The sequence below is a fragment of the Thunnus albacares genome, chromosome 2 (assembly GCF_914725855.1).
Source record: "Thunnus albacares chromosome 2, fThuAlb1.1, whole genome shotgun sequence".
Lineage (NCBI taxonomy): Eukaryota > Metazoa > Chordata > Actinopteri > Scombriformes > Scombridae > Thunnus > Thunnus albacares.
The window spans coordinates 15,068,584-15,088,636 of NC_058107.1; the positions used below are offsets into that span (position 1 = coordinate 15,068,584).

The 20,053-nt window shown below is 41.4% G+C and overlaps 1 protein-coding gene across 2 annotated transcripts; it reads left to right on the plus strand.

Annotated features, from left to right (window-relative positions):
* Nucleotides 1-243: 243 nt before the first annotated feature.
* Nucleotides 244-18,417, plus strand: LOC122993566 (phosphatidylinositol transfer protein beta isoform). Of its 2 annotated transcripts, XM_044367853.1 has the most exons (12): nucleotides 244-343; nucleotides 4,704-4,734; nucleotides 6,012-6,157; nucleotides 6,390-6,481; nucleotides 6,694-6,701; nucleotides 6,787-6,861; nucleotides 6,974-7,057; nucleotides 9,579-9,656; nucleotides 12,766-12,876; nucleotides 13,283-13,405; nucleotides 13,678-13,756; nucleotides 15,460-18,417. In XM_044367853.1, exons 1-11 carry the CDS (start codon nucleotides 324-326, stop codon nucleotides 13,723-13,725), a joined length of 816 nt encoding a protein of 271 aa, XP_044223788.1. In that variant the 5' UTR covers nucleotides 244-323; the 3' UTR covers nucleotides 13,726-13,756; nucleotides 15,460-18,417. The 2 variants fall into 2 exon arrangements, with proteins under 2 accessions (XP_044223788.1, XP_044223795.1); XM_044367860.1 differs by lacking the exon at nucleotides 13,678-13,756 and having other exon boundaries at nucleotides 245-343.
* The last annotated feature ends 1,636 nt before the right edge of the window (nucleotides 18,418-20,053 follow it).

Sequence of the window (20,053 nt, forward strand, 5' to 3'; positions counted from 1 at the left end):
CAGCTCTAAAAACACGTCAATAAACAAAGGAACTGGGCTTCAGGCAATGCAGCAAGTACTAGAATTGCACGCCCAAAATCTTTATTATGAACGAATTGTTTTTTCCCGTTGCTTGATCAAACCAGATATAAATTAGGCGGGCTAAAAAGCCACCAGAAAGGGCTTTCATTGGTTTATACTAGGTACTTAGGTACGTCCATACCTTGCTCTGCAAATCACTGAGCAGGAGGGAGGGACCGGGCACAGCTCTTACCAGCTCATGACGTCAGCAGAAATCAGCGGTCGCTGGTCAGTGCCAGTGGCGTCGAGAGGAGCGAGCTACGATGGTCCTCATCAAAGAGTAGTAAGTGCGATATTTCTCTCTAAACCGTTCCTTTTTTAAGATTTTGAAACCAATGACTCGTTTAATAAAGGATTGTGTTTGGCTGTGGAGCTGTTTCAGTGGCTGGACACTAATGAAAACTTTTGATCTTGTCCCGGTGTGTGTGTGTCAGATACACGAGGGAAGGGTGGGATTGCTCAAGAGCTGCTCTGTGGCCTACCGGCTTTGACAGCACTGTGTGTGACAGCTGTGGTTATCACACAGCTTCTCATGTGTCCACGTAGCAGGCCTTTTAAACACTTCAGTCTGTGGTTGGTGTGGTGTGTTTAAACCATAAAGAGTACCGTTTAGACTTTACTATATCAAGCTTTAAAACTTAAACTAACTTGAGCTACGAGTTAGCTCATGATTTGCTAATGCTAGCGTACCTAACAGTTAACATGAATGGGGAAATAGCGCTGCTAATGTTATCTTCACTTTTTAGCAACACTGACACGTAACCCTTCGGTGGCGCCAGCTAATCTTAAACAAGATAAGAGACTTTGATTAATAGGCGAATTCGCTGGTTGTCGTCTCGTGTTGAACCAGTCTGTTTTATTCAACTAGCTGGCTTTATAATGATAGCAGTATTTAGCTAACGCTAGCTAGCTGTTAACGTTAGCTGTCTGAGTCATGAAGTTGAGCCAAAATATAGCCTACTCGTTTACACATCAAGACTAAATTATCCAGTCGAAAAAATCCGTCAAATCACAGCAGTTAACTTTCATAATGGCGGATAATATTAGCTTCAGGCTATTATTAAATCGTGCCTGCTAGATTGGGAAACGTAAGGATGCTTGGTTGTTTTCTTTGGCTCAATCAGTGAAGGAATTGGTGCGTTTTGATCAAGGCAGGAAGTCTGTCGTAAAGTTATTCTTCCCACTTTGTCATAGCCACTCACCATCATAATCATATTTTGTGTTTTCATGGCGACGAGGTGCTGGAGCCATCATTTCCATTTGATGTATCCTTGACACTATTTTATGTGAGACTCGGCTAATTTGTCTAAATCCTCCTGCTCAAATGAAATGACCTCATTTAAACCTCACAGCAGCGTTACACCATTCTAACAAAATCAGATTATAAGTTGTTTGTTTAACACAATCCTAAACTATACAGCTTAGTATTTGCAAGAAGATTGAAGGCTAACATGTATTATAGCCAAATGCTAGCTAACCATTTTAAGCAGATCAGAAAGTTTAAAAACAGTCCAAGGTTTGGTTCTGTGCTCAATTTCCATGGATTTATTCATGTTTCAACTAGGAGTGCATTGATCCATTATTTTCCTGATTAATGGTTTTGTCTATAAAGCATCAGAAAACAGTGAAAAATGTCCATAACAATTTCCTAGAGCACAAGTTGATGTCTTGAAATTTCTTGTTTATTCCTACTAATTATACAGTTTACTATAAGACCAAGAAAAGCAGCATATTCTCCCATTTGAGAAGCTGGAATCAATTTTGTCGTTTTTGTTGGGAAAATGACTTAAACTCTCAATAGATTAACAAAATGCGGATTAATCAATTGCAGATTAATTTTCTTCCGACTGACCGATTGAATAAGTGTTACAGCTCTAGTTGCTACCAGTTATTTGCATTCAAGTGATAGTGGTTTAGACCTACATAATATATTTAGTTTTAACATCTTGTTGTTCAGTTGAACATCAGGAGATGATGATGGATTGATGAAGATTCTGGTTTTATTTCTGCAATCAACAGAGATGATTAGAGTTATATCAAACCATGTTACCACAATGTCTTATTCTCTAGATATTGCACAGCATTACTATTAACATGTTTAGAAATACACTTCAGCACTACATTGCCTTAATTGTATCACAGTACAGTGCCTGTATGGTAAACAGAGAGAAAGCACTTGCACTACTGCAGGTGGAGCACACTGACATGTGTTCACATTCTGAGGAGGAAGATTACGTCTACATGTATCCGCTGCCATGCAGTGCTGTTCTAAAGTGCTGCTACTAATCCCATGCATATTTTTAATACATCTCATTTACTCATTGTGCTCCTGTTCACTTCATTTTTCAAATTTGAGGACCCTCGACTGTGTATTTAGTCCTTGACTGCATTAAATGTCAATATCACTCATCACAAAACCTTGCTTTGGAGCTCTCACAACAGCCTGGAGAGAAGATCATCTGTCACTGGGTGCCATTGTAAAGATTAACCTTATTTCAACACAAGTTAATAGAGTATTGTTAATTCTGGACAAAACTCCAATTCCCATTGTCATGGTTTGCCACAGCTCATCATCAAAGTGCAATGAGGTAAAAAAAAGCAGCCTCACTTTAGATGAATGCTTTGAAAGAACTTCCTCTGACTGCTTTGTTTTTCTCTTGCACTGTGTGGTTAGTGGTAACTGACTGCAGCTTCATTTTCGTCAGGGTAAATGATGCAGTTGGTGTGGTCACAGCATACCACACCCTGAAGTAGAAGTCTGCTGGAACGTGTAGAACAAAGTTGTTGTATTTTTTTACTATGCAAAAACGTAATACTGTCTTAATTACATAAGATATCTAAATGTTAAAGATTTTATCTTTCAAACAGCTGCATCTTATTTTACTGGTTTGTGCAGCACATTTGTTGTCTTTTAAACTATCACTGCTTACACTTTCTGTTGCTCCTCTCACACTCTCACACCTTCCTCTCACACCTCTTTTTTTTTTTTTTTTTCTTCATCTCTTAACCAAATCCAATCTCTGCTTTCCTCAGCTTTAACTTTTTCCACTCTGGTCTAGTGATGGGTTCCTCTCATCCTGCTGAAGTCAGCAGTGTGTCGAACTGGCCAGTAATGGTTTTTCCTCAGGAAGAGTGACCACAACTAGCTTCCTGTTCCGTAGTAAGGAGGTTTCTGTGCCTTGTGGAGGTTATTTCTGATCTCATGATGAGAAGCACACACGACTGTGGCGTCACTGATGCTTCTGTTCTGGTTCATATTTGCTTCAAACCGTGTGGAGAGTGACAGACAATTGGCATGTCCCTGTCATTATGACTGAAATGCACTGATGTGTGAAAATGCGCTCAAGGCAGAGAATAATAATTGATGCATTGTGGAGGCTACCAGAAGTTACACAACAAGTTTAACTTTTGAGATGTGAAGAAATATTAAGGTTTAACAATGAATTATCAGTTTTTTATTTGTGATATGTGTGCATCTGCTGACTTTTTCTTATATTTTACGACGTTTTGAAAATGATCTGCTACTACGGACTGTGATACAAACAAAGTAAATTGATTCCTGTTTTGTCTTTTATTGCATAGAGTGAAACATTATAGAGACAGAGCACTACAGTTTGTTAAATATAGGCAGGGAAATTACACACATAGACATGCAATCATTTCCCATCCAAGCTCTTTATACAGTTATACAGTTTATACAGTATTTCAGCTGAATGCAGGTTAGCTATTCTGTGATTTAAATGTCTGTTACAAACACTGCCTGCCTTTCCAGTAAACAGCTGTTCTGCTTTTACTTTTATGTTTGTTCTCTGTGAGCAGCAGCGTGTTCAGGTATACGTGTCATTTTTAGGAGGTTTTTGAGCTGTTCAGGTCGGGTCTGTCTCTCCCACCGCATGGCACGCAGCCCCGTATCCACTTTTGTCTTCTTAAAGGCTCAGTTTTTCGGTTCGGCAGCTTATAAAAATTTAGTTCTGGGTTCTGTTGATCATGCATTCCACCACACAGCAGCTTTTCTGTTGTTTGTTAGCAAACAGAAGTGAAAGTCAATAGCGAGCAATGAATTGTTTTCCCCTCCGGGGTGGGTGGGCTCGTAATTGCGCTCTGTCTCTATCTGGGGTGATTATATTGTATATTGTTCTCTTCATATTGAAGTAGAATTGTTTAAAAGGCTGGTATTATGGAAAACAAGAAATATGAGTTATGGGATGTATTGGGGTGATGATGGGGGCCTGACTGTTCTGTAAAATCACTCAATTCTATCGCCTCTGTCTTTTTAAGTTGTTTGAAAAATTTGAAATTCGTGGCTCAGGAGCTAGTGGTGTTGATTGGCCGATTGGCTGTGGGTGAAGGTGGGAGCCACACCTCCAGCCAATCGGAGTAGGTGGTAATTAATAATGCTGATTTTATGTAAATAACTTCTGAAACAGGACAGAGCGGAATCTGGGCTGTAAGGAAAGATGGATTTAAAGAGTTTAACAACTTTTGGTGAATATAATGTCACAGCTTTGTTTAAGATACACTCAGTATTTATAAAAAATGAGTCAAAAAAAGGCCATAATACTAATTTGTAATATGAAGAGTGAAGAGTTTAAGAAACAAGTGTTGTGAATGTAACCTCATCTCTCTCTTTCTCTCTCTTGCAGCCGTGTGGTTTTACCCTGTAGTGTTGAGGAGGTGAGTAAGCAGTTTTAATCAACCCTCTGATGATATTGTTATAATGTGCAGTCTTGGAAATATCTGGGCATTAGTAGTGATTTTTATCTTTTGGATTTTACCTTTTTTTTTTTTTTTTTTTTTTTTTGTATCTTCACCTATGCCCTTCGTCTGCTGAAAAAGACAAAGCTTATGTACTAACAGGAGCCATCCATGACAGAGTGCAGAGGATGTGAAATATTCACTTTTTTTCTCGCTTACATGTATTTTCTATCTCCGCCTTAAAACATGTCTAAAAAAAGAAACTTATCAAAACTCGGAGGAGGAGCTTGTTACTAAAATAAGAAGCTGGTTCACCTTAAAGGTCAGTCCACCTTAAGTGAGCCTGGCCTGAAGTTGTCGCTAACCTCGGGCCTAACACCCCCTCAACTTCAGCTGGACACGGGAACTTGGGCCGGGCCGGGCCCCGGGTTGTGTCATTTATTCACTGACAGACAGCCAATATTCTATGTTTGTTTCAGTTCCACTGTAGTACTGGCAAACATTTTACATTTGCACCCCAATTCATTTTTCTTTCTCTGTTAGTCTGACATTCAGTAGAACTTGAATCCCTTATTTGGCCTGAAAATGTGTCACAAGAGTTGTGGTTTATAGGAATTACATCAAGTCTCTGTAATGCTCTGTTCTTTAAAATGATTGTTTTATCCTCACAAAAGAGTAAAGACAATGAAAAACAGTGCACTTCTATCATATCATTTCCAGTGTTTGGCTGCTGTTTACAAGTTAAGGCAACACATTCTTAACCAAAAAGGCATCATTTGTAATTCTTGTGATTGTTTTACAAGAGCAGGCAAATGTTCCCTGTGTTTATAGAAGTTAATGTCATGAATCCCAGACTCTCACCCTCCTTCCTTATACGGCTGTAAAATCTCTTGGCAATTACAGCAGCATTTTAAAGCTCATTCCAAATAATTGAAAAGTAAGTGTTCTCTTGAGGGGACAGACTCTAATAGGAGCTGCGGTGTACATACTGTGTGCAATGTAATCAAACATCCATCCTTCTGTTGCACTGTCTCTTATTCAACCATCATAACATGAGACATTTAGAAATTCAGCCTGCAGGATGTGAGATAAACTTAAAATGCAAATGATCCGTCAATATTATGGCTGTTATATTATTATTTTGTGACATTAAAAATTAGGACATAGTCTATACTTCACTGAAGAGGGGGCATCAGCAAGTTTATTTTCTAGTTATACTGCAAACTATGAAATACCACTGTATTTTTGTTTTACAGTATCAAGTGGGACAGTTGTTCTCAGTGGCTGAAGCAAGTAAAAATGAGACAGGAGGTGGTGAGGGCATTGAGGTACTCAAGAATGAGCCCTATGAAAAAGACGGAGAGAAAGGACAGTATACACACAAAATCTACCACCTTAAGAGGTATGTGCTTTTTATTTCCCTTTTTTTATTTGCTTCCATAATTTGTATCTTACAGTGTAATTGCAATGTGCTACCAGCCAGTGGCAGTGTTGTCTTATCTGTGATGTGAAGCATTCCAAGTTGTATGTTTTCCCTCCTGCACAATCTTTTCCTGTAGAACCACTGAGAAGTCTTTACTTATCCAAATACTTCTACCCATTCCCATCCTTTCCCCCCCCCCCCCACCCTACAGTAAAGTCCCAGGGTTTGTCAAGCTGTTAGCCCCTGAAGGCTCCCTGGTATTTCATGAAAAAGCCTGGAACGCCTACCCTTACTGCAGAACCAGTGAGTCCCCTCCCCACATGACTTTACCTTTCCTTTACCCTGAAACCCTTCACCCTCTCCTTGGGTTAAATATACTTTTTTCTTCTTGCGTTTCTTGCGTCATGGCTTTGAATTTTCTGTTGGTGTGAATTTACAGTGTTTTATTTAATATGTATCGGTAATGTTGCGTTTTGTTTTCTTTCCCCTCTCTCCTCATGCCTAACCTCAATCAGTTGTGACGGTAGGTAGCCTTAAATGTCTTTCTTTCTTGTAATATTTGTAATATGAAAGTATTCCTTCGACTAAGTTCTGACTCTTCCTTCCAGAATGAGTATATGAAAGACAATTTCTTCATTAAGATTGAGACGTGGCATAAACCAGACCTTGGAACACAAGAAAACGTGAGTAACTCTACAATATAACAAGCAAATATCCTGTTTGAACATTGGATTTGAGTTTGTATACTCTTCCTACAAATGTTTGGGTTTTTTTCTCTCTCTCTCTCTTTCTCAGGTGCACAAACTAGACAGTTCCACATGGCAGGATGTCAGTGTTGTACCCATTGACATTGCAGACAGAAGTCAAGTGTCCAATGCTGTAAGTAGAAACCCTCTTGGCATACTTTCAGTGGAAGCTAAAAGCAGTTTGGCGCCTTCATGTGGACAGGCCTGATCATTACCAAGCTAACTGCCAAACCCAATACACTTCACATAAGGAACGTTGTAAACAGTGCTTATTTATTTATTTTTGAAGAGGAGCTATTAGCTCATTTTATTTACTTTTCAGCAGTAATTTACACAGAAATTTCTTCATTTTTTAAAATTTGGAGTTGCTAAGAACATACATGAAGTGATTTTAGAAATCATGGTTGCTATTAGGGCCGGGACAATACAGAAGTCATAAGCATCAGTATTGTCTCATTTTAAATGTTGTATTCCATAAGTCAGCAATTGGCTCCATCTGTGCTAATCCGTTATTTTTGTAGCTTATGTCATAAATTAAAATGAACCACAAATCCCCAGAGCTTAAGGTGATGTCTTCCCATTGTAATTTTTTTTTGTTTTCAGAACAACATTTAACTTCCTTATTGAAGTTATAATGATATGAGACGGAAAAACGTGTAAATCATCACATTTGACAAATTACATAAACAAGTAAGCAATCCTTAAACTGTTGATTCATTTCATAATGAAGGACTAATTGATTTTTAAGAATCTAATTGTTTCAAGCTGACTTTGCACCTTTTTGTTCTACTGTTGTGTGTCTACTGGAACTAGTGGATCCAACATTGGCTTGTTAAGAGATTTGGAATTTATATTAGTTTGTCTGCATTACTAGAAGTACAGTGAAACACATACCTGTCTGGGTTAAAAGAAGGAAAGAAATGGCAGTTTTCTCTCAGAATATCACATTGGACGGTTAGAGTAGATTGAATACTCATCCCAGTACGTATTGATTTATATGTGAATTGTGTAACATTTGGTCTCCGTTTAACTAAAGCTCCTCATGCTTCTTACTTTCACTGAACATCACTTTTTTTTTTTTTTTATCTTTGAAATCTTTGTGTTTTAAAAACGACATGCTGAATTTGACAGGAGCATCTGAAGGTTCCCTCAATAACATTTCAAAGTATAAATATGAGTTTTTAATGCTCCACATTGAATCTCTGAAATCTTATTTGAAGATGTTACAAGTTATTGCTGTTATTTGACATCACATTGCCTCATTTATCTGTGGCTCTGTGAGCGCGTATGTGTGGCTATTTGGCTGAGAAGTGTTGGTTTCTCCGTGTGTGTATGTACGTGTTTGTTTGGGGTGGGTAGTTAACGAGGCGGACGTGTTTGCCTTGCTGGAGGAGTGTGTTGTGTCTGAGGGCCCTATCAGCCCTCAGCCTCAGGCATGGCTGCAGGGCCTGGGGCGTACCGCCAGCACCGATGAGTTTGTTAGTGTAATTAAGGCTCACAGTGCTTCGTATGCCGGAACTAGACAAATACACACACGGCACAAACACACTCGCACTCTAACACACACTCTTTTACTTGAGGAGTAGCTCCTTTTTTCGTCTAGCGCGGCACATCGATTCACAGACCTCATTAGTGCAGAACAGTGTATTGTTATAGTGATGGAGCTCTCAGCATTAAAACAGCCAAATTATTGTGTGTGTGTGTGTGTGTGTAGGGGTGGGTTTCTATCAGTTTCCACACGTTTGGCACCCTCCTGTTGGCCGATAGCCCTGAAAAGTAGCTTTTAGCTGCAGGCGCATCATGATTTATTTAAAATTGCTGGGCCCTTGAGCTGTTGATAATTTGAAAGCCATTTCATTTATTTGTATTACTATTTCTGTTGCCTGTTTTTATGAAGTCAACATTGTCATGTGCTTGGCATATGTGCTCAGTATCATTCAGTATCTTTCTATATGCTTTAAGAATCTGTTTACCATGGGATCAGGATCCTGCTGTGCAACGGGCAAGAAGCGGTTAGTTCACTTAAATGGGTTTGGCAGGAAATGACTATGTTCTGTATATATAGGGTATAAGTTAAGAGCGCTATTGCAGTAAGTGCAGCTGTACTTGGCCTCACATATACAAGTACTTTGTGCAGCAGCCCAAACACTCATCAGCTCTCATGCAGGTAGACGCACATGCATTCACTTCTATTAACTGGCACCAGTGTCACCCTAATTAAACAGATGCTGCTAGTGGCATTAATGGCCCATAGACGCTGCTTTATCTCTTAGCCACTTATGGCTTAGTTGTGCTCTGGTCTTGCTGCCTGACATTATCTCCGAAGATGTCAGACTTTGGGGAATGAGTGTAGTGTACGACAAACACACCAACAATTCTGGAAACTACTGAATGCCACAATTAAATTAAACTTTCCATTGAATTTGAATAATCTTAACATACTGTCTTTTAAAAACAACAAACAGAACTTGCAGATTTCTTAAAACTGCGTTAACAAAACTTCAAACATCTACTTCTTCTTGTTTAAATTATAGTGTACCATTATTTATATATCAATATTTAAATTAATATTCTGATGTTTTTCACAGCTTGTTAAACAGTTTGTCAGCTAAATATCATGTGTGTATTAATTATATAAATAATTCTCATTGTAGGACTACAAGCCAGATGAAGACCCCGCCAATTTCAAGTCAGTGAAGACCGGCAGAGGACCCCTGGGGCCCACCTGGAAGGTACTGATCTGCTGCCTTCATATCTGTTCATTGTCATTTATGTACACAAGACCCGTTCCTGCAGCTGTAGCTTCACATATTTCATTCCTAAAACACTGAATTGCACAAGACCTTGTATAATTCTATGCAGTTCTTCATTGTTAAAAAAAACACTGCTGCAGTGTTTTTACCCTGGAAATTCAACATGGCTGGAGTAATTTTACAGTTTAACAGAAAATTTCCAAGGCATAAAAAAAAAATGGAAAGATACAGAACATCTGTAAATCTGTCGAGAGCAGGCTGTCCTCCCCACAGAGGGGCCTATGCCAACTCTGAAGGCGCTACAGGGTTCAATGGCTGGGATGCGATGTGATGGGATGGGAGACACTGTGTACAGCTATTGTTGAGTAACCCACAACTAACAAAAAGCCAGTGTTGAAAACAACGCACATAACATTTGGCTTGTGTTGCTGGAAGGTATTTGTGAGACTCAAACAAAGTGGAAGAAAGTTCAGTGGTCTGAGACCAAAGATTGAGCTTGTGTGTGGTGTTTGGTGGTGACAGCATCATGCTGCGGGGATGCTCCTCTGCAGCAGGCCTGGGAAGGCTTGTAAAGACAGCGGGTAGAGTGAATGAAGCAACATACAGGAAAATCCTATAAGGAAAACTTAATGCAATCTGCAAGCAAACTGCTACTTGGGAGAAGATTTCTTTTCCAGGAAGACACTGACCCCAAGCATAAAGGTACTCAGGAAATGCCTAAAACAACAGTGTTAATGTCATAGAGTTAGACTCAGAGACCAGACCTCAATCTAATCAAGAATTTGTGGCTTGACTTGAAAAATGCATTTCATTCATGGTCCCTATGCAACCTGACAGAGCTTGTGCAGTTTTTCAAAACAGAATTGAGGGGGAAATTGTGGTGTCCAGATGTGCAAAAACTGATATGGACGTATCCTCATAGACTCAAGATACACAAGATAACAATACCACAACTAGATATTAACATGCTTACACAATCAGTTATTTAGTTTTTTAGACTTTTATTTCAATTTGTAAAGAATTGTTGACATTAAAGAGTTTTTTCACACACAAACACTGTTACCTGTAATTATCAGAAGAGCACAGAGCAGGAGGAAGGCTGGAGTGGGGCTGCTTCCCATTCCTGTGGATGGAGGCAGTGTGTTCAGGTGGCAGGAGTGCGGACTGCACAGGGCTCAGCAAACAACCACAGCGGCCATCCGGCAAGAAACTGAGCCGGACTCAACTTTTGCTGAAACCCAAACCGATGTCACGCTGCATCGGGCGATCACATACATGCAAGCGTGCATTCCTGGAGGATTATTTTATAATGTGAACGGTGTATTCGGCTGTTTACCTCATGATCATTGCGACGAAAGAAAAAACAGTTGCCACCGGTTGCCAGTGTTTTGGCTTCTGGTAAGTCCTTCAATGCATTAATCTGTAACTCCAGCTCATCTTGCTGAAACGTATTTCATTGTCTCACTGATACCTCAAACAACACCCCCCCACCATTGTAGCCCCCCGCATCATAGTGCCGGATTGCCAGATTTGGTGTGAATGCAGCCTAAGGCTGCAATTTGATGAAGATAAATCACCTCTTTCTCAGCTCTAATTGGATCTAATAGAAATTTCAAGTCACTGGATCAGATAAAGGTTTTACTCTCTGAGCTTTGCCGACCTCCTCATTGTCTGCCAGGAGTCTGTGTGTGACAGCAGAGAGACAGAAATGGGAAAGAGACTCTGTTTGGACATTGATTCTAAACTTGACAAGAAGTGATTCTGTATGAGGATTGATGTACTTTTGATGGAAAGTAAAAAGTCAATAAGACATGGCTCATCCACACAGAGAAACTTTGTCAGGAGTTTTGTTGCTTCCCCCTGTAAACCCTGCCGTACCCTGCAGCCTCACAAACGGGTCCTGCTCACTGTTAGAGCACTGAGAATTTCTATTCTGCAGTGGAGCCCTCAGAGTTCACCATGGGAAACTTTCCTTTGCTTCAAGAATTTTCACAGAACAAAGGCAGCCAAACAGCTTTAAAAAGTATGAATAAAGAAGCACAACTTTTTATTTTGTGTTTTTAATTAGATCACTTTCCCATCCGCTGTGGACATGGAAAAAGGCTGTTTTTGAAAAGGTGAAAAAAAAGTAGTTATGTGACAACAGAGGCACAATTTCTGCCAGCTTCTCAGAGCAATAAAACTCTTGTCTATCTCTGCATGCACACATGCTTGCATATCGGTACCCTTTGTATTTCTGAAAACTTCTGCTCCTTTGAGTGGGGCACAGAGAGGGAGAGAAGAAATGTCACCGTAAGTGTTTTGATGTAGAATCCGTTTCATGTGAAGTTCTCCTCTAGCGATGACAACTTTTCTAAACCCACTGCAAATTTAGAAATGTTTCTCATTTCCCCTTCTCTCGCTCTCCTCCATGATCATAGCATCAAACGGCAGTGGGATGAGGGTGATTGAGGCGGGTCTGTGGCATTTTCTCTTGGAATGCCGAGCCAGAATGAAGTGATTAATTAAACAGGTGTTCTCGGGGGGAGAGTATGTGTGTTCTGGGGGCGAGCAGGTCCTAGGTGTTAATAATGTAACCAGCTTTGCACCGCGACGCCCTTATCGCTTCGCGAGCACCGTTTTATCAGCCTTCCGTGGCCACAAAGGCATGCCTGTCGGGAACGGTGTCGCTGTCAGGGCGGAGGCAGAGAAATGGTCCCTTCATCTGGAGTTTATCCACTTTGCTCTGCCCCAACCCCCCCCCCTTCCTCCTTTTCTTCTCGTCTTCAGAGGGAGGCAGAGTGCAAGCAGCGGATGGATTTAGAAAGTGTGTTGTAGATTAGGGCACTTTTATCTGTGCACAGCACATCTTCATATTGATAATTATTTCAGTAAGCTCCATACCCAAAGCATTATGTATTAATGATTTTTAGCTTTGAATGCAGCCAAGATTAGTCTAAAATAATATTCTCTCAGCCGTCTGCTGTTTTTCCGATTATTCTCTCATTGGAAAGTTTCTGTCAAGTTTTTGCTGCGTTATTTATTCTGATGCTGCGTTCTAAAAAGTGATGGGTTGTAAGTCATTCGTTTGCTGTTCTTCTCCCAACAGAGAGAGTTGGCTAATAAGACTGACTGCCCAAAGATGTGTGCCTACAAACTGGTTACAGTCAAGTTCAAGTGGTGGGGCCTGCAGACCAAAGTGGAGAACTTCATCCATGAGGTTAGAGTGACATGTTTACACAATTAAACATCATACAGGCTGTTCCTCTTAGCTTATGAGTTGTACACAGGCTCTTTGAGGATTTCTAGTTTACAAAAGCACTACTGTGCTTTTTTACTGCCTTATTGACATTATTTATTGACTTTGAGTGCAGTTATACCATGACGATATGATCATATTGTGTTTTTTGTTTCACAGATGTTTGATTAATGCTTAATACTAAATTGTAATTAGAAACAGTTTTTGACGTGAACAGTTCTGTCGATTCCCAGCGGAACACAATTCATTGCATTAAACTTCCTCATGATTATAACGTAACTTTGCTATGTCGTTTCAAACACATTCTTAGTAATATTGAACTCAACCATATCACCCAGCCCTAACCAAGCCCACCACTATCTTTCAGCAAGAAAAGAGGATCTTCACTAACTTTCACCGTCAGCTTTTCTGTTGGATTGATAAGTGGGTGGAGCTGACTATGGATGACATCCGACGGATGGAGGCAGAGACACAGAGGGAGCTGGATGAGGTGAGTAGATATGTAACGGTTAAACACAGTAAACCATATTGGTCACTATAGTCGCAACCCAAATGAAGACATATTGTTGATAACACAAAGAAAGAAGATAAATGTGTGTTCATGAATAAATAAGAGGATTCAGAATAATAAAATGGACATGGAGGCTTTCCAAAAAACTAACATGTCATAAAACTTGTCCATGGTAACCCTAATCCTAGCTGCCCCCACAGACTTCCTAATCGCCTTTTCTGTGATTTACTTTACCTTTTACTTTTGTCTAGATGCGTAAGAAGGGCTCTGTGCGCGGCACAAAGGCTGCAGAGGAGTAGCCAGGCCAGGTGTAGGTCTGAGTGTGGCTGTGTAAGTTCTCACTGGTAGAGGCCAGTCTCAGATACTTTCTCTGCTCCCTGTGGGGTTTCTGTGTTGCTGCTCACTAACGCTGCTGTCACACTCTCCTATCTGGTGTTGTGAAAAGGGGCTTTTAGCTCAGTGTGTCTGTGCACGTGTGTGTATGTTTCAAGTTTAACTTCATAACTCACTCATTGAATGATTTAATAACAACAGATTGCAGAGAAATATGACGCATGTGCCAGGTTGTTAACTGTTTTTTGCTGACCCATTAAAAGTTTCTTACTCTGGTTCGCATGAGTGTGTGTGTGTGTGTGTAGAGAGTGTATGTGTACACACTTCTGTATGCAAGTGCCTTGTCCTCTGGATATACCCAGACATCTGTGCAAACTTTTCTCAGAATCACACATGCTATTTTTTAAGAGGTGGCCAGCAGTTAAAAACATACAGACAAGGCTTGCTCAAGCTCAGTACCTGCAATCCACAGCTTCCCCGTAGAGGAATATAAGGCAGAGAAAGTAAATCACAGGCTTTAATTTCTGTGAATCACATTCTCCGTAAAAACCTTACCACCAGTTTGCTCTTGGAAATACTCTAAATATCTCTATAATATAATAGTCTGGGAGCTTTTGGCCGTACAAGGAGAAAAAGGGAGGAATCCGGGCTGGACTGGCCAAAGTGGGCCAGGCTCAAACATTCCTGGCTTACAACCAACATACAGCATTTTGTGCTTTGCCTCCCCCCACCACCACCCTCCTCCTTCTCACATCTCGCCCAATTCAAGCATGTGTTTCCCATTTTCCCTCGGAGTAAGTAAACAGGCGGGTGCCATCAAAGAAGGCTGCGGTGAGGAGGCCAACGAGGCCTGAACCTCTAGGCTCAAGGGTTAGCAGGGTCACAGTTAACTGTACAAGAAGACGCAGTGTGATGCTGGCCCAAGTCTACACAGAAACGCTGTGATCCAGGTTCTTGACAAGACTGCACTGGGTGAATGAGCAACTCCGCCGTGGACGCAACACACTAACAGTCATGTCTGTCTTTTTGGTGTATAGCGGTAGAGTTGTGTCGGACTAGAACGGGGAGGCGCGAAAGAGGGCAAGAGAGGCAGTGACTTCAAGATGGCTCCTTTTTTTTCCTCATTAACATACAAATGGAATTCTGCAGTTGAGAAAGAGTCTGTGCTGTGATTGAGAAAAAAGGGAGGGAGGATGGGTGGGTGGGTGGGTGGGGGGGGGATGGAGAAGTGGGAGGGTGAATCCTCACGCCATTTCATCAGATCTGTCTGTTCCTCTGTTTAGAGCCACTGTTAGTTTGAACTGTTCCATTAAGGTGTTTGGCTATCAGATTCTCACACTAATTGACTTTCCAAAGCCATCAGCCTCAGGGTGGGAGAATCTGAAAGTGATGCTTTTATCTACCTAGAAGACAAACAAGGTGCTTGATAAGGATTGTTTGAGCTGATTTTTTTTTAATTTTATTTTTTTAGGAAAAACAAAAAGATTTCAGCTAGCAAAAGAAAATGTGTTATTTTTAATGGTTTGAGATACAAGAAGTAAAACCCACTGTCATATCTAATGAATAAATGTGAGTTTAAACCTGCGTGCTAGTAACCAGCAACCATTCTAGTGAATGCAAACATCCACTAAATCTGCCCTCACCTGTTCAGCTTACATAAGTTTAACGTTTGTGTCTCATTTCCATCCGTTTCCCCACAGCTCCGCAAACGGGGTGAAGTACGAGGAACCAGCGCTGCAGACGAATGAAACGAAAACAAGGATTTTTAAACGACCACGGTGACAGCAGTGATTGAGACCGCTAAGAGGGCTTCTTTGGTGCCACTTTTTACCTTAACTGATTCAGGCTGTGGAGGAGGGAGGAGGGAGGGAGGGAGGGAGGGAGGGAGTGAGGGTGGGGGGGGCTCTGCTACCTGCAATCAATAGAGCAGATCCCTGACTTGCACCCAATCATAGACATTCTATCCACTGAGGAATTGATTTCTAGAAACCAACACGATCCTAGCTGATAAGACTCTGGTTATTTTGATCTCCTGGGCAGAGAAAGGCCAGCTATCAGCATCATGTTATTGACAAGACCTAGGCATCTGGATAGATATGAAGAGGAGCTACTTGCGATTACAGATAATTTTTTTTTTTTTTTTTACAGCAACAAATTAATTGGCCTGAATCCACGACGGCAGGTGTTGGACCAAATATCTCCTCTGTTATTTTGGCGATTTTTGATTATTTTTTTTTCTCCCCTTTTTTATCTCCAAAACATTCCTCTCAAGATGATGCTCTGTCTGACCTCTCTTTGTCTCCACGGTTTTAACTGTACATACTGTGGCTCAGTGGTTTGCATTCCCTGGCATGAGTCTCTGTCATACTCATGTTCCTTCCTGCCACAGCCTCCATTAAGAGATTACTAACACCCTTGGCGCCTCGGCCCATTGTAATCCTTCCCCCCATCACCTCACCTCACCCAAAGCACTGCATCTTATTAACACTGACAATCATGCCTGTACAGGTATTCACTCACTCCCATACAGATTTAACAGAAACCCCCCACACACACATGCATATGACACATATACATCGGGCACATAAGGATAAACATGTGAATTCATTCTCACATACACACACACTCTCACAGGTGTGGATGCCTTTGCGGTGACTGATCTCTTAAAAGCTCAAGCTGGGCAGATCCATGCAAGCTCGCTCAGCCAAAGGATGTTACTTTGGAAGTGTTTACAGCTCTCACTGATTTTTTTTTTTTTTTTTTCTCTCTATTTTCTTTCCCCCCCCCCACACACACACACACACTCCCTATTCTGAAGACATTTACACATAACATAGAACACAACATTCACCTCCATAACAGATGTCCCCAGAGAAAAACTGCACTGAAAAACAGCCACAGATGGTGCTATACCCCTCCAGCCTCTGTCACAAGCTAAACCGCTCTCCCTGCACTGCTCACCCCGCCTCACCCAGCCCACCCCAGAGGCCTGTCTTACTCATCTGGCTCTCTGAGGTAGAGCGGGTTTCCAAAAGGCCTCTCGCGTCTGCTTCATCCTAGGCGTGTTTACAGATTCATAACAGCCTTACCAGTGCCCAGTCGACACCAGCACCATACACTGCTTGCCTTAATCTCTGGATCTTCGCACCTATTGGACCTATTATACCTGTTGTACCTCTGCTGCCAGCTATTTGCTCTAGCTACCTCCCTCATTTCTGACCGACAATTTTTCCCGACGCCTAAAGGTTAGTACTAGCTATTACTGTAGCTGCTACGTGTTGGGGAGTAAATCATGGCAGAGCTTTATGAGCGAAGTTGTCTGTGATAACTCTTTATCTTCTTGAAAGTGTAGAATTCCTTGTGATTCCCTTTTATGTTTCCTGATACAGTATGTGTCACTGCGCCTCAGCAGGTGCGGTTCCTTCAAGCAAAAATAAGTCAGAAGAGTCTGTGCATCTTTTTTGTTGCTGCAGATTTTACATCTCTGCCTCAGACCAGCCATCCAGCCATGTGATGGATATGCCATATTAATGACTCTTGACTTTCAAACTCCATTGTGTACTCCCCCCCCCTCACCCCCCTTTAGGCTTCAGAATCATGAGGCACTGGCCAACAGTGTTGATTATCACTAGTGTTACATACATATACTGTACAAGTGGTTTCCTCATTTGATGCTTACTGGTGTTCTTTGAGGGTTTTTTTTTTTTTTTTGGTGTGTCAATGTCTGTTAAATTGTTCATCAGGAATTGGGAGTTTGTTGTTAGAGAACTGTTTAACCTCAACCATCTTTCCCATATTTTCCTTTCAAGACACATGTAATGAAATATTCTAAAGTTTTTTTTTGTTTTTTTTTAATTTTCTGTTAATCTAATGGGGGGTTTGGGGGTCGATGACTTCCTCTGTAATGGGTTATTTGCATGTCCAAAGAGTGTGAATGGATTTCTGATGTGTTTACATGTATTCAGCACTTGCAGGCTGGGAAAATAGGAACATTTGAAAGCAATTGTCCGAGGCAACATTTCAACAAAATACTCTCAGGTGAAGAAAACAACACGAAGATCCTTTTTGATATTGTTGCTCATTGGTTGCCTCTAACAATTGATTTCTTTTCATCATACTGTACGCTTTCGGTGGGAAATATGGTATTACAGTTTCAACATGATGGGAAGTGGTTGTCTTATAGCTTGTGCCATTTTATCTCTGTACATATGAAGACAGCCAGTTGGTCTTTGTTACTGTACTGGGATGTTGTGTGTGTGTGTGTGTGTGTGCGCGTGTGTGTGCGTGTATGTCTCAAGGAGTGATAGGTGTGAAACAAATGGTTTTCAGTATAATCAATGTTTTCTGTGTCTATCTTCTGTGTTAATGGCTAAAGATAACTACCTTAATCAATGGTTTGCCATGTGTCGAGACAATGATATGGGAGAGAGGAAGTATCACAAAGCAACTGTACAGTCTTAGCCTAATTTATGAAATCTACAACTGTTTAATTTCTCAATGGCTTGCTTTTAAATGTTTCTGATCAGCTTTTGAAATTCAGGGGACATGGTAGTGAATGTATGATATTTTGTGCCTTTTCTTTCTGTAGATCTTTTTGTGTGCCATTAAGTCTACATATTGTATCTAAATATCAAATAAATTTCGCCTGGAAAACAAAATCCTATTGTTTCAGTTGTCAGATTGTGTACAGGTGAATGTTGGTCATTGAAGGCTAAAGGGGATATGCAGTCCTTCCTCTTTGCTTTTGTGTTTGCTTCAAAACAATGAACACGCTTTTGTACTGGCCAAAGAGATCTGTCAATGTCCCGTTTCTCACCTCGTCCAACTGGTGGCAACAGCAAGGCCATAGATGTACATATTAGCTTGGGATGCAGTCTCCACCACATATCCAGCCAGTCACCACTGACTCTGTATAAGTCACTATCTTTTGAATAATATACAATACTAGATATGTATGTGGGTTGAGCTCATTTGGAGTGCCTTGGATAGCTGACAAATGACTGAAATACTGTAAAATGCACATCAGGATTCCTTCAGCAAAGTTATTGGTGGTTCCAGCACAGGCTAGACTTTCAGTGACCTGCAGGTCAGAAGAGTCGCACAGTAACAGCGGAATCAGTGCTAAAGAGCAGGAAGAGCCGCCAGTCTGCTGGCTGAGATATCCGCCTTTTTTATTGTTTGCGGAGGAATGGTCACATGTGCCTGCTGCAAGGAAACCAGTCATATCTGCCCCAGAACAAGCAAATAATGTTTCTAAAAGGGGAGATGGGCAGACTCGCCCACACACCTCCTGTTAAGTGGCAGCTCACAGTAGTCTACAGTTAGGCATGTATCCATCCATCCATGTGTCTCCCTTGCAGAGAAGATGAAGGGACATGTCATGAGTGAGCCCCTGTAGTTTAAATAGATGAGGCAACAGATGAAGAGAAGGAATGAATCTTGAAGGGGAAGCTCAAGACTTGACACAGCAGGACATCCAGGCACGTTGCCGAAGAAAGACTCGATGTGCGGTGCTAAAAAACACTTTCTGGTAGCCAGAATGACCGGCTTTATAGCTTCAACACAGAAGCAGAAGTTAAAATATTCTTAAATGTGTCAGATCTAATCGCGTAGGGAAGAAAAAGCTGTGCATGTTTGTTGCACCACATGGCCGCATTTCCTGCCACAAGATGAGACACTGGAGTGAGAGCTTCTGTTTTTGGAAGAAGTGGCACAGTGGAGATTTAACTCAAGGTTTGGTCCAGCACTGCCATGTTTGTGTGCGTGACCTTCCCCTGGGGCCAGATTTACTCAGAGGTTGCATGTTTTCTTGGAGAGGAAAGTTATTTTTGGCCTCCACCGGTTGGCCATGATGTCACGACTGTGCTTCCTCATCCTCCGGTGCTCGGGTCAAGTTTAGCCCCAGAGATTCTCCTGAGTCTTTCCTGTTGTTCTGAGAGGGTGGAAGAGGTGTGGAGCCAGCAGACGAGGAGGAGGGTGGGGGGGGCTTTCTCTGTCGCATCCCTCCCCTTAATACAATAGTGCTTCGCTGGATGACAGATGCTGCTTAACCCACCCTGACCCAGGGAGCTGTGATGGCTCAGCTGAGTGACAGGCCCATAGAGGACACACAGAGGCTCTGCTCCACAGTGCCCAAACTGCACAGGACGCCGTCCCCCGCAACAAGGGAAAGAACTGTCTCTTTGGGCAACTCCCACAGTAATATATGTCTATCTGAGGAAAAGCTTAACACCATGAATTAAGGGTAGAGAAGGACACCCACTTCTGCTATCTTGTCCTATTGAGTAAAATATT

Excerpts from the sequence above, each read along its gene's own strand:
- LOC122993566 (XM_044367853.1), top strand. The coding sequence starts at position 324 with ATGGTCCTCATCAAAGAGTA. Across the intron at positions 12,877-13,282 it reads TGGAGAACTTCATCCATGAG|CAAGAAAAGAGGATCTTCAC; the intron begins GTTAGAGTGACA and ends ACTATCTTTCAG. Across the intron at positions 13,406-13,677 it reads CACAGAGGGAGCTGGATGAG|ATGCGTAAGAAGGGCTCTGT; the intron begins GTGAGTAGATAT and ends ACTTTTGTCTAG.